Source organism: Gastrolobium bilobum, unplaced genomic scaffold (assembly GCF_033153095.1).
Source record: "Gastrolobium bilobum isolate Gb01-03AN ecotype WA unplaced genomic scaffold, APGP_CSIRO_Gbil_v1 utg38780, whole genome shotgun sequence".
NCBI lineage: Eukaryota > Viridiplantae > Streptophyta > Magnoliopsida > Fabales > Fabaceae > Gastrolobium > Gastrolobium bilobum.
The window spans coordinates 156,620-171,240 of NW_026895749.1; the positions used below are offsets into that span (position 1 = coordinate 156,620).

The 14,621-nt window shown below is 36.2% G+C and overlaps 2 protein-coding genes across 4 annotated transcripts; one reads left to right on the top strand and one right to left on the bottom strand.

Moving 5' to 3' along the window:
- Positions 1-435: 435 nt before the first annotated feature.
- On the top strand, positions 436-1,976 carry LOC133295614 (transcription termination factor MTEF1, chloroplastic). The gene has a single exon (XM_061494456.1). The coding sequence runs from the start codon at positions 469-471 to the stop codon at positions 1,372-1,374; it is 906 nt and encodes a 301-aa protein (XP_061350440.1). The 5' UTR covers positions 436-468; the 3' UTR covers positions 1,375-1,976.
- A 4,615-nt stretch (positions 1,977-6,591) lies between these two features.
- On the bottom strand, positions 6,592-9,909 carry LOC133295616 (uncharacterized). Of its 3 annotated transcripts, none has more exons than XM_061494461.1 (6): positions 9,384-9,909; positions 8,199-8,713; positions 8,025-8,083; positions 7,383-7,472; positions 7,080-7,256; positions 6,592-6,962 (listed from the first exon to the last, which is right to left on the bottom strand). In XM_061494461.1, the coding sequence occupies exons 1-6, from the start codon at positions 9,875-9,877 to the stop codon at positions 6,921-6,923; spliced, it is 1,377 nt and encodes a 458-aa protein (XP_061350445.1). In that variant the 5' UTR covers positions 9,878-9,909; the 3' UTR covers positions 6,592-6,920. The 3 variants fall into 3 exon arrangements, with proteins under 3 accessions (XP_061350445.1, XP_061350446.1, XP_061350444.1); XM_061494462.1 differs by having other exon boundaries at positions 6,592-6,888; positions 7,383-7,478; XM_061494460.1 differs by having other exon boundaries at positions 7,383-7,478.
- Between the last annotated feature and the right edge of the window lie 4,712 nt (positions 9,910-14,621).

Consider the following 14,621-nt stretch of genomic DNA (forward strand, 5'->3'; position numbering starts at 1 on the left):
GAAAAAAGTGTTAATTTAACGAGAAAATATATTCTTATTTTTTTTTGTAAATAAATATATTCTTATTTTGTAGGAGAGAATTTTTCTCTCTTACACATACATCGATTTTCGTGTTATTTTTTTATTTTCTTTTTCTTTTTTTATAATGGGTGGGACCTACACATGATTATCTCTATTGCACGAGAGAGTTCTCTCCTATTGAATGAGATTAATAAAGCCCTAATTTAATATATATATATATATAAAAATAAAAAAACTTATAAAAAAAGAACAACTTCGTGGGGCAAGGGACATACTAATTCAATCTTATAAAAATCTCTGAGATCCAAGTACAGCCAATCAAATATCAAATATATCTCCACGTGTCGTGCCACAATGAAATGACATCTTCATAATAGGACATCCTCCACACCATATTTTTCTGTCCGTAACTCACTCTCCTTCGCTCTTCACTCTTCACTCTACACCATGGCCCCATCTGCTGGAGCTGTAGCTTTACATTCTTCTCTTTGCAGCATCCCTCCTGATAAACCATCATCTCCTTCAAAACCAAACACCCTTGTGGCTGCTAAACCCAAAAGCCTCCTTCAAAACCACCCACTTTATGTACCAAACCATGCAAAACTCTCCCTCCAATTCAAAGAGAAAGTCCTCTGCCTTGAGATAATGGGTGTTGATGCAGGTAAAGCACTGTCCCAAAACCCTGACCTACGCACAGCTACCATGGAATCCATTCATTCCATTATCTACTTCCTTCTTTCCAAAGGCATCCAGGAGAAGGACTTGCCCAGGATCTTTGGCATGTGCCCCAAGATTCTCACCTCTGACATCAAAACTGATCTTAACCCAGTTTTTGATTTTCTCTTTCAAGATCTCAATGTCCCAGATTATAGCTTTAGGAAGGTTATCAATAAGTGCCCAAGATTTCTTACATCTAGTGTGAAAGACCAGCTTAAGCCAGCTTTGCTTTACCTTAAGAGACTTGGGTTCAAGGATTTGGCAACCTTGGCTTATCAAGATTCTGTTTTGTTGGTATCTAATGTTGAAAGGACCCTCGTCCCTAAGCTGAAATACTTGGTGAATTTGGGATTTTCCAAGGAAGAGGCTAGAAGTATGGTGTTGAGACATCCACCATTGTTTACTTTCAGTATAGAAAATAATTTTCAGCCAAAGTTTGAGTATTTTGCCGGGGAAATGGGGAGAAAATTGGAGGAGTTGAAAGAATTTCCTCAGTACTTCGCTTTTAGTTTGGAGAACAGGATAAAGCCTAGACACATGGAGGTTTTGCAAAGTGGGATCAATTTACCTTTGTCAATGATGCTTAAAAGCACTGATGAAGAATTTGGGGAGCTGATAAAGCAGGTGGGTGGATGACTATGATGGGAGCATTGTGTTATGTGTATTTATTTCATACTTCAAAAAAGTTAGGATATTTGACAATTTGTTAATATACTATGTATTTTCGAATTCCTGAGTATAGGCTTCTTAAGCGACATAACTGATATTGTTGTAAGTTGCTATTGTAAATCTTTGACTCCCCTTTAAGTGGTTGTCTATATTGATGATATGTAAACATAGGAGCAACATGTTTAAGTAATTTCGTATTTTTCAATGGACCTTGGAAATTTCATCATGTAGGTGGAAGAGGTTTCCTTTATTTTCTTCTTTCTATCGTAGGTGTAAGACTGGATATTTAAATGGAGGTTGCAGCTGGACCAAGGCCTTGTTCACAGCAGTAACTGATACCAGATACCTGAAATATTTCATATTTACAATTTGACCATATGTAGACACACCTAGATAATTTGTTAATATACTATGTATTTTCGAATTCCTGAGTATAGGCTTCTTAAGCGACATAACTGATATTGTTGTAAGTTGCTATTGTAAATCTTTGACTACCCTTTAAGTGGTTGTCTATATTGATGATATGTAAACATAGGAGCAACATGTTTAAGTAATTTCGTATTTTTCAATGGACCTTGGAAATTTCATCATGTAGGTGGAAGAGGTTTCCTTTATTTTCTTCTTTCTATCAGTAGGTGTAAGACTGGATATTTAAATGGAGGTTGCAGCTGGACCAAGGCCTTGTTCACAGCAGTAACTGATACCAGATACCTGAAATATTTCATATTTACAATTTGACCATATGTAGACACACCAAGAATTCTCTGCCCTTAGAAAGAAAAGCTAAGTAATCTGAGAGTGTGTTAAGGATAAGCTTATCTAGCAGAAAGTGACTTGAAAAAGGGTATTCTAATATATTATAGAATTGTAAATCACATGTACAAAAGGGTTCTCTATTTATAGAGAATACTTGACCGAAAATACTTGACCTAATGGGCTAAGCCCAATACAACAAATAACAAATAAATAAATAATAATAATATTTACAACACTCCCCCTCAAGCTGAGGAATAGATATTTATCATTCCCAGCTTGCTAGTAAGTTCTTGAAATCTGTCTGAAGGAAGCCTCTTTGTCAATAGATCAGCTAATTGACGCCCAGTGGGAATGTATGGAGTGGTAATCAACCCGCTATCAAGTTTCTCTTTGATGACATGGCGGTCGACCTCAATATGTTTAGTTCGATCATGTTGAACTGGATTATGAGCTATACAAATAGCGGACTTATTATCACATAGCAGCTTCATAGGTCCCTCACATTTTATTTTGAGATCATCAAGTACAATTTTCAGCCACAGTAACTCACAAATGCCTTGAGCCATAGCTCGAAATTCAGCTTCTGCACTTGATCTGGCAACAACATCTTGTTTCTTACTTCTCCATGTCACCAAGTTACTGCAAAGAAACATGCAATAACCAGTGGTAGAACGACGGTCAGTCACAGATCCAGCATAATCAGCATCTGTGTAGACTTCTAAAGATAGATTGCCATCACGTCGGAATAACAATCCTTTACCAGGAGTACCTTTAAGATACTGAAGAATTCTCTCTACTGCCTGCATGTGTTTTTCCTTTGGATCGTGCATAAACTGACTGACAACACTAACATCATAAGCTAGGTCTGGTCTAGTATGGGCCAGATATATCAATTTCCCAACTAGCCGTTGATATTGTCCTTTATCAACAGGAGGACTCTCTTCTTCATAGCCCATCTTGTGATTCTGCTCAATAGAAGTATTGGAGGGTTTAGACCCGAGCTTTCTTGCTTCTTTGAGAAGATCAAGAATATATTTCCTCTGGCTGATAAAAATTCCTTTGCTTGAATGAGCTACTTCTATCCCTAAGAAATATCTCAGTTTCCCAAGGTCTTTGACTTCAAACTCAGAGGCAAGCCGTGTTTGCAGAATCTGTCTCTCCACAAAATCATCACCTGTGATATTATTATCATCAACATATATAAGGAGCACAGTAAGCTTCCCATTTTGGGAGTGCTTGAAGAAAAGAGTGTGATCTCCTTGACTCTGTCTGTATCCTAAGGTCATCATAACCTTAGTAAACCTTCCAAACCAAGCACGAGGTGACTGCTTCAATCCATACAAGGCATTTTTTAATCTACAAACTTTATTTTCCCCCTTCACAGAATCAAAACCAGGCGGGATTTCCATGTAGACTTCTTCTTCTAACTCACCATTGAGGAAAGCATTTTTCACATCAAATTGATTTATATCCCAATTGTAATGGGCAGCAAGGGATAACAAGATTCTCACCGTATTCATCTTTGCAACTGGAGCAAAGGTTTCTTCATAATCAATGCCATAGGTTTGAGTGTAACCTTTGGCGACTAATCGAGCCTTGTATCTCTCAAGAGTGCCATTAGAATTATATTTCAGGGCATAAACCCATCTGCATCCTATTGCTTTCTTTCCGTTGGGTCTATCAATAACTTCCCATGTTTTATTTTTCACCAACGCATTCATCTCCTCTTGCATGGCTTGAGCCCAATTCCCATCTTTCAAAGCTTCATGTACTGATTTTGGGATTGAAGTAGAATCTAGTGCTGAAACAAAGCTTTTGTGCTGCACAGAAAGATTAGTAGAGGACACAAAATGGGATATAGGGTATTGAGTACAAGAGGGACAGGAAGAACAAGATCTCTTGGAAGAAGTTCTTTTTCCTTTTCTTAGGGCAATAGGTAAGTCATCAGAAGCAGAAGCAATAGGTAAGTTATTAGAGATATCAAAAGAAATAGACAAATCATGAGAGGCAATAATATTATAAGCAGAAATAGGAGATTCAGAAGAAACAAGAGACTCAGAAGAAACAGGAGATTCAGGACTTACCAGTGGTTCAGACGATTGAGGTTGCTGGTGAGACAGTATGAGTTGTTTCCTCCTCTGATATACCAATTCAGGTGTCAAAATTTTTCGTATCTCAGGTGTATTTGAAGGTTCTAACACACCAAGAGCAGACACACTAGGAAGAGAGAAGACTGATCCAGACTCAAAGAAGGAAGGGGACGAGTCTTCTGAAGAATTGTTCTCCCCCTGACGATGAAGACCCATGAAATAAGATTCAGATTCTTGAAAGGTGACATCCATAGAAACAAATTTTTTTTGACTTGGTGGATGATAACACTTGTACCCTTTTTTATAAGGGGTATAACCAAGGAAGACACACTTAAGAGCCCTAAGATCCAACTTACTCCGATGTTGTTTATGAACATGGACAAAGGCAACACATCCAAACACTCTTGGTGGAAGGCTCTGCAATATGGGAACAGAAGGGAAGAAGGAAGTCATGGAATGAATAGGACTGATATTGTTAAGGACCCGTGAAGGTAAACGATTGATCAAAAAAGTTGCAGCTAACACTGCTTCTCCCCAATAAGAACTAAGAACAGATGTCTGGAAAAGTAGTGCTCTAGCAACTTCAAGGAGGTGACGATTTTCCCTTTCAACAACCCCGTTTTGTTGAGAGGTATCAACACATGTGAGCTCATGAATCATACCTCTGTATGAAGTGAATTGTGACAGGCGTTGGTTGACGTACTCAGTACCATTATCAGATCTTAGTCTTTTAATACCCTTACCAAACTGAGTCTGAACCATGTGATGAAACCGAATAAATATCTCTAGTACTTCAGACTTGTCTTTCATCAAGTATATCCATGTTACCCGAGTACAATCGTCAATAAAAGAAACAAATCACCTTGCACCTGAAACACTGTGCACTTTAGAAGGGCCCTAAACATCAGAATGGATAAGAGAAAAAGGTTCCCTGCTTTTAATAGTGCTAGAAGGAAATGACACTCGATGGTGTTTTGCAAATTCACAAACATCACAATGAAAGGTCTCAACCGACTTATTAAGAAACAGAGAAGGGAACATAGACTTCAAAAGACTAAATGGTGGATGCCCCAGACGCTTGTGATGGAGCCAAATCATAGACTCTGCAGTAGAAGGATGACGTGTCATTAATAACTGATTTTTGCTAGCATGGTCTGGAAGGAGATGATACAACCCATCCTGTTCATTAGCAACTCCAATTGTCTTCTTCGTGGTAAGATCCTGAATAACACAATGAGAAGGAAAAAATGTGATAGAACAATTCAAATCGGTTGTAAGTTTTTGAGTGGAGATAAGATTAGTAGAAAGCTGAGGAACATAAAGAACATTTTTAAGAAACAAGGAAGGTTGAATTTGAATGTTACCAGAACCAATAACTGATTTATGGGATCCATCAGCTACGGATATAGTATGACTACCAACAGTAGGATGATAAGAACAAAACAACTCAGTACGACAAGCCATATGATCAGTTGCACCAGAATCCAAAATCCATGAGGTTTTAAAATCAGTGCAAGAAGCAAGAAGAGATATAGAACGTGTGCTCTTACCAGATAAGATCAAAGAACTGTCATTCTCGGCCATTCTTCAATAAAAAAGTTAACAACCAGCGATAAAATCAACCAAACAGATTATCATATAAAGTCCGATCAGTGAAACAATCACAGATCCAGACAGAGAACAAGGAGACGAGAAGAATGGCGGTGGTCCAAGGCCAAAATAAGGTGTCACGCGCCTCCACGCGCCGGTGGAGGTGGCTGCGCGTGGGCTTCACGCGCTGGAGCTTGGGCGGCGCGTGAGAGCGCGTGGGCTGTCCTCTCCGGCTAAAATTTTTGCACAAGGTCAACCGGCGAGCGCGCACCTGTCTGTGGGAGGTCGCGGTTGAAAAATCACCGGAAGGTGGTCCAGACGCGATGACAGATCTGTTTGGAGGTGTTTGGGCTGTGTAATCGGTGTTCGCGGCTGTAATCGAAGAAAAATAACAGTGAACAGTAGTCCTCTTGGTCCAAAAGGTCCCCGGAAAAAAAAATTCCGGTGGCGGATGATGGCAGCATGAGGCAAAGGGATCAGGGTTTTTTTTACTCTAAAGGCAAATAAGCGCGGAAGCAGAACCCTCAGATCGAGAGCTCTGATACCAACTTGAAAAAGGGTATTCTAATATATTATAGAATTGTAAATCATATGTACAAAAGGGTTCTCTATTTATAGAGAATACAAGACCTAGAATATTTGACCTAATGGGCTAAGCCCAATACAACAAATAACAAATAAATAAATAATAATAATATTTACAACAAAGTGTTCAAAGCTGCAGTTGATCTTTAAATGAATAGGGTTCCATAAGAATAACAAAAGTCTAATTTCTTGGTTCCTTGTCATCATATACAAGACAAATACACAGAAACCAATCAAATAATATCCTTTTAACTACTTTCAAAGTAATGCCTACAAAGGCATCAAACAACTTATGATACATACACAGATAAAACAGTAGATCCATCAGTCAACTATTTGTACAAAGGAGATGCTGTTTTTCAAATTTCATGTACTTAATGTGTATTTGCTGCATGGAAACGAACACTTCCATCATTCCAAATGTCTAGCTTGGTGTTTGTCCACGAGCTTTAAACCAAAACTGAGTTATCAGGAATTAGAGTCATCTTCTGTTTAGAAGGAAACGTCTTCAGAAATAAATGCAGTCCATGCATCCTATTACAACGTAGAAGATGTGAACTCAATTTCTGCATTGATCCTTTGTGTATAATTTGTTGACCCTGAGAAACTTAATGGTAGAATTTATCCATATGTGGTATATTTTTTACATACCTGAAGAATGGTGAAAGCCTTCTCTGCTATGTACTTCTGTAAGAATGTTGCTCCTCTTTGCTGCAGTTTGTCTGGGTGGAGGCATAACCTTGCTTTCTGATAGGCCTTCTTCACTTGTGTGCTTTCTATTAGGCTCATTACAGGAACAGCATGCCAACCACTCTCAGGCCACAGGATCTGTTAATGGAAACATACAAAATCATGTCAATTCTCCTGTCATCTGCATGCATCAAAGGGGTATAAAGCTACATAAGATTCAATAAATTGTCAATAATATGAGATCAACAACGAAGGAAACGTCACATGATGTAATGTAGAAAGCAGTAGCCGTATGTCCATATCCTTGCCAGATGACCACAATCTTATATCTCTGTCCAACTTCTCTGTTTCTGTCTGTACCTTGTGTAGAAACAGCAGAAGAATCAAATATAAATCCTGATTATCAGGTAAAAGAATTGGAAACAAAGGAACCTAATATGAACCATGGACTTTACAAAGTGGGATGTTTCACCAGCTTGAGAAAATATAACGTGATTTTTGGGCAGAAAGTAGATCACCCTCCAATGCCCCCATTAAACTTTTACTCATTTCTAATCACACTCAATTTGTTCTTTTCATTCTATTCAGTTTATTATGGATGGACTCTTTTAGTCACAACCTATCCATACATCATCCATGGTTTAATTTTTACCATTTATTTTCTTGAACAAGTTTTTTTATAACCTTGTGAAATGATCTTGTCGAAGTGGAAAGTCGTTTCATCAAACTTGGCACGTATTTTTTGACGACTTCTAACTTGTAAGTACTACTAAAAATAGCAAATAAAGGCCTTATAGACAAATCTAAAAATGGAGGCAGTGTCATTATAAGCTTTGTATCGGTAATATGAAGCACATGCTTATTTAGTTATTCATGCAGTTATGCTTACCCAATAAAATATATTACCTTTGGAGATTGAACTATTCCAATGCCATCATCATGGTATTCAACTGCATCACGCCTTCCTGCATTACATGATCAGAGACAAATATGAAGTTCTGCCTTTGTCCGTTTCAGGACCTATTGTACATTAAATTCGTGAGACTTTTATTTATTTATTTCTGTGCATAAGAAAATCACCTTCCATCTTAGTGGTTTGCTCACTGCTTGATTCTTCATCAGAATTTCGTGACTGAAACTTCTCTTTGGCCCATGCAATTGCTTCATCAATGGCTGCTGATCCACAATTTCCCTCTCTGAGGTCGGAATTGATCTCTATGACATAGGAGCTCATAACTTCATCGTCATCCATTTCTATAACTAGTTCTGGATGCACATGATCATGAACTGAAGATTTTGCATCATGTTCTTGACAAAGTCCAGAGACAGCAGAAAATGGGGAGTTGAGTTCCCAGTCATCAACAGATACTTTGATGCTTTGATATGAATTGGATTCAAGACTAATTGTTTCTGGGGATGAGACTCTTCTTGAGAATCCTAAATGAGAACTTTTGAAGTTCTCCCTGTACTCATCATCCTCACAATGAATATCAAATGAATGACCATTGCATGGAAAAAGTGACCTCCCTTGTTTAATTGGGTGTTCCTCGGGCATCATAGTGGATGAGTTCCATCTACATGGGACATTGATTGGCCTGTAACAATAACTAAGAAGCCTCAGAATTCCCATAACTAGGTAAGAAAAATATGCTTTTCGAACAATTTATTTTGTCACGTAACTAATTGCATAAAAGTCTACTAACACATTCAATATTACAAATATCATATTCAATATTATTCATATCAAAGTTCAGCTCCCAAATTATGATTTATATTTCCCTTAATTAGATATCTAGATTTCAAATATGGAAATGGAAAAAATATTATCAAAAGAACATCCCTCTACTATACCATCCGATATTATTCCAACCGAATTAGTTTGATTTCTATCAAAATGATCAAAAATAAAATAAAATAAAATAATCTCCTACGTATACTTATAAAACCAAAACCAATCATTATTATTTATTGCCTATAATCTCCAAACTTAGGAAGCTCTACTCTAGCTACTTTCTTCTAAATCTGAATGTTACTAGTTACTACCATCTAAGCCTAGAGATCCATGCAGATATTCAGCCTTAAGATAAGAAGATAACTAAGACTTAAAAACCAGTTATCTTCCTAACAATCTATGTATTCCATATCCATAGCTATAGGATGAGCACATCTGCAAATATAGCTAATCACAGAGGGCATACATGTCAATTCACAACATAACAGACTGATGCACAAGCAGTTAGTTAGTTGGGATTTCTGTTTCAGTACCTCAGCTTTGAAACAAAGGCAGACAATACCACGTCGTCACCGTTCGCCGGCCGGAGAGGGCTCAGATCCTCGGAACTCAGCGCTGACGATGAATTGGACTTCGATTTCCCCTGCGATTGCCTACCGGACCGCTCTCTTGACCTCCGGTCATCGTCGGACCCGAATATGTCGCTGTAAAACCCCTGGTTCTTCGCCGGGATCCGAAACACAGGCAGGCTACGGCCACCCTTGGCCGGCGCCGGAGATGTGAACTCCGGCGGCCGGAAAATTTCCTCGTAGAACGAACTGGACCTGGAGAACTTGTGCACGAGGAGGCTCCTGGGTGGACCACCGAAGACGTCGGCGAAGTCGTGAGGGTCCAAGGTTTCGGACTCCGAGGCGCCGGAGCCGGCGAAGACAGACCGTCTTGAGCGAGAAGATAACCGGTCCTCCATGGATCGCCGGCGAGGGAGCCCCGACGTTAATCCTATTCGCATTCTCCACGACTCGTCCATTTCCCGGCGAGGTTATCCGGTTAGCTTCTTCTCTCCACTGACCGGAATATTCACTGGAAAATACAAAGCGTAGCTTGTGCTTATATATAGAGTTGAAGAACATAAAGCATAAAATAAAAATAAAAAAAATAAAAGAAAAAGAGATTTGTGAAGAAAGCCATTGATTGACTTCTACTCTTTTATTAATATAAATATTTTAAGTAAATATATAAAAAATTGTCAATATATATACTTCTTAGTTGTTAGTCTCGTTACCTCACAATTATCTATAAATAATTTTATGGTCTACTTAAATACTTTGAGCTTAAATTTAGATGAAAACATTAGTGCACAAATGTGAGTTAAATAGTTAAGGGGAAAAAAAAGCATGGTTGCTTAATTTCTGCATTTTGTCATGATTGTTGTTAGTTTGTTGAATGATCAATTTTTGCTTTCTATGAATGATTATTGATAAGTGATGGGAAATGCATAGTGGGTAATGTCGAATGGGTAGACTTGCTTTGATTACCTGGAAAGATGCATAGGCTGGAATTGAAGTCCCCACAGACATCATCATGGATTGGATGCTATGTTTTATTTTCCCTCCTTTATATTATGCTTTTGATTTTCTTTTTGGGTGGGGGCAAGTGGTTCTGTGATGTGTTAGTTTTCTTGAATATATTATTAATATAATCTAATAATATGTTTATATACAAGTTCAATAAAAAAAACATGGTCATTTGAATTTATATGGATTAGAGTCTAATAACTTGTATTATTTTTAGAATTTTTTTTAACCAAGAAGTAACATTGTTTAGCATTTTAAATTTAATGTCTCTTAGTATAATATTTCAGACACATTTATGCTCTTCTCTCTCGAACCCATGACCTCCAACAACTTTTACCCTTTTGGTGTCCTCATGCTATCTGAGTTTGTAGAACCATGATTCTGGAGTGTATGATCTTAAGTTTGAGAAAAATAATAAGAGGATAAAATTCATTTAATGAAAGTAACCAGATGAAAATGTCAGAACTGTGAATTTATGGGTATGGCTGAACCTGAAGATAAAGTTGCCAACTGGGCCGGTGAGGGAAAGGATGATTGATACCTCAGAAGGGGACAATTCGTGTCTTAAATTGATTTGTGATCAGAATCCTTATGGCTTACCCTATACTTTAAATTTCAATTTAGAGATCATAAATTCATAATCAATACACTTCAGGTGAGACTATCATCAACTAACAGAGAGGCCTAATGATTCTCAACTTTTCCATTTTTATAATTTCCTTTTTTTTTTTTTCTTGGGTCTTTGTAACTTTTATTTTTTGGATTTGCTTGGCTGTTTAAAGTTTAAAGTTTTAAAGTTTAAACGCATAGAATTGTGCAGAATAGATAGAGAGATTGGCATGTGGTGCTAAGAAAAAGCAAGGATCCCCATTCTTTATTGTTTGGCATTGATAAAATAATGTACTTAGCAGTATAAAACAATTTTGTTTTTAATATGAAAGGAATTATTCGTATTATTGGACCACAAAACTTGATTTGCCTAAGATACAATGTGGTAGACCAAAAACATAATTCAGACATCAACTTGAGTACCTATAATGCTTGGTGTGGAGGTAAAGGGAACATAACCCTTTAAAAACTGATTATTTTAAATAGTCAAAGATCAATACAATTTAGTCCCCTGTGACTGGCCCATTAGATGTTCCTGTTCGTTCACTCACAGAATGCTCTTGTCAATCTGACCTGTAGTGCATGCTATTAGGTATTAATAATAGATTATATTTATCTCATTCAATATGTGACAACTCATCTTCCTACACACATAACAAATGTGGGTCTTATTTTTATTTTTTCTCTCTAATTATTTGTGAGTCCCTTTTATTATTTTAAGATAAGATAACTTATCTATATCAACGTACGAAAAAGATTTCCCTTAATAATATCATGGGTATTTTGCACGTCAATTTATTATATATCACTTTACTCGACTTTTCAATACTTACATAAGAATGAGTACAAACTAAGACCACTTTACGTCAATTTTAAATCACTTTACACCGCGTTACCTCCCTGATTCATTTAAGATTTTTAGCATGTAGGTGCTTCTCTATTTTTTTGTAATTATCCTACTTGTGTTTTCAGAATCTGTTTAGGTTTTGCCATCAAATTGACTCACATGAGATTTACAAGCCTGCAGAAAATTGTCCTAAACTATATTTGCTGTTTTAAGAGTCATAAATAGCTACTTAGCTCGAATCTTAAGGCGTGTTTGTTTCAAGAGTTTTTTCTGGTTTCCTAGCTAAGTGCAGAAGGCAATATCAATTCTCCATGTTTGGTTAACAGATGTGATGAATTTTACCCATCTAACTCACTTGCCTATCAATCACCATTGCACGTAAAAACACACAAAAACACTGTTGCAGAAAGCATCTCAGGAGGTGGTTTTTGTATGAGAGAACCGGCTAAGTTAGGGCGTGCAAGTCGTTTAGGGCGTGCAAGTAAATCGTTTAGGTGTCATTCCCATCCTATGAAGCACCGACACTTCAAAAATCCTGACGTGTCGTGTCCGACACTTCCTGACACTCTCGGACACTCCGACACTCCCCGACACTCCAACACACGTTATAGAAATTCAAAAAAAGATCCAAAGGTTAATTTGCGTTGAGTTTTTAGTTTCAATTATTAGATTCGTTGGATTACGATTATCATTTTATTGAGTTTAATATAAATATTTGGGATACGTTATGTTTCTTTGCAAAATTTATGAATATTATAAGTTTAGATTCATTTTTTTGTTAAATTATTGAATATTAAATATAATATACACTACATAAATAAAAATTATTATTTAGTATCAAAACGTGTACTAACGTGTCGAAATCTAACATTTTTTAAAATTAACGTGTCAGAGTGTCGTGTCGTATCGTGTCACGTGTCCCGCGTCGGTATCTGTGCTACATAGTTCCCATCAATATTTTATCTTCAACCAAACACATATTCAGGAATTTCATTCAATTTTTCTGGTAAAATTTTGCCCAACCAAAACAACTTTTTTAATATTTTCCTATCTAACTCATTTTTTCTGCAGATCCCTAGTATTTACATTTCCCTACTAAAAAAAAATTCCACCTCAACCAAACACTCCCTTAAGGCCAGTTTGGTAGCAGGATTTTTTTTGTTTTCCCGGAATTCCTTGGTTGAGTAAATAAGAATGCATCGTTTGGCGCAAGATTTTTAAAATTTTCCCGAAAATCTGATTTTCCCAGGATTTTCTTTTGTGTGTAAATTTTTTTGAAAAAATCATCCAGGAATATCATCTAGAAGGTGATATTTTAAGATTTCTATGACAAAGAAAAATTTAATACAACTAAACACAGCATCAACAAAATTAACCCAATATTCCTGAAAATATGTTAGTCTACCAAATAACTTTTTGATAACATTCCTAAAAAAACTCATTTTCTCATCATTTTCTTGAAAAGTGTGATTCCTGGATAAAAAAAAAAAAAATTCCTTGTACTAAACGCTCGAATACTTAAGGGAATTAATCTTACATATACCATGTAGATGTAGAGACTGTACCCTTAAAATTGCTCAGAAAGAAACTTACTCTCCATGCATTCGGGCCAAAATTAACTTGAGAATATTCTTACCATTAAATAAAGGGATTACGAAATGTTATGGAACAGGAATGGATTCCATTTTCTTGCGGAGACAATATCCGTGGGTCCCATTGCTTTTAAGAAAAATCAAAAAACAAAATATTTGAGACACGATTTTCAATCTCTCTATGGTATGATGTAATGAGTTTCATGTAACGTAACAATTACAAATTCCTTAAATAAAATGACTGCTTGGGCTAATCAATGGCGGATCTATTTGGGTGTCATTGTCTGCACTTGCAGACATATAAAAATTGGGGAATTTTTTTTTTTCACATAGAATATGTAATTCAGGTCAAGTAAAAAAAATAAAAATAAAAAGATTAAAAGGGAAAAAGTAAAGAGTGGAAGGGAATCACACAGGATTTTTCACGATCTTTTGTGAAACAAAAGTGGTCAACTTTGGATCAAATAAATATGTGGGTTTTGATCTATTAATCCCTACAATTATACTATATTTTACAAATGTCTTTTTGTGGTGTTATTTATTTTTTAATTATCATTATCGATTATTTCTTTAAGACTTTGATTGATTCACCAAAACTTTACTTTTGAAGTAAAAGCAAAAATTAGATCATGATCTTTTTAAAAAAAAAACGAGGGCGGCACCCCAAACCCCCACCCTAAGTCTACAAACATAAAAATATTTTTTTTGAGTACGCACATTTGGGCTAATTGAATAACTCAATGCCAAGACTAATATTTCACCAAAAACAGTAATGCTCTATTAATGTCAGTTGACTGATGTTAAGTTTTCAAAATAAAAAGATAATTATCAATGAATATATATATATATCAACAAGCTCTTGTAATTCACCTGAATGCGTGTCAGTTTATTTAGAAGTTAACTGTGGCTTTGAAAGAAAAAGGCCAGGAAATGATTTTAAAAAGTTTAAATTATAATAAATTAGACTCTTTTTGTTGGTATATATAAACATAATAATATTTCTCTAGTTATTGCAGATAAGTTATTTGTATTTACTCTCAAAACGATGTCATTTTGGGATTAAAAAATTAAATAATTATAATTATAAAGACTATAATAACCCTGAAATACATTAAAATTATAAAAATACCATGATTTCCGTCCCAAAAC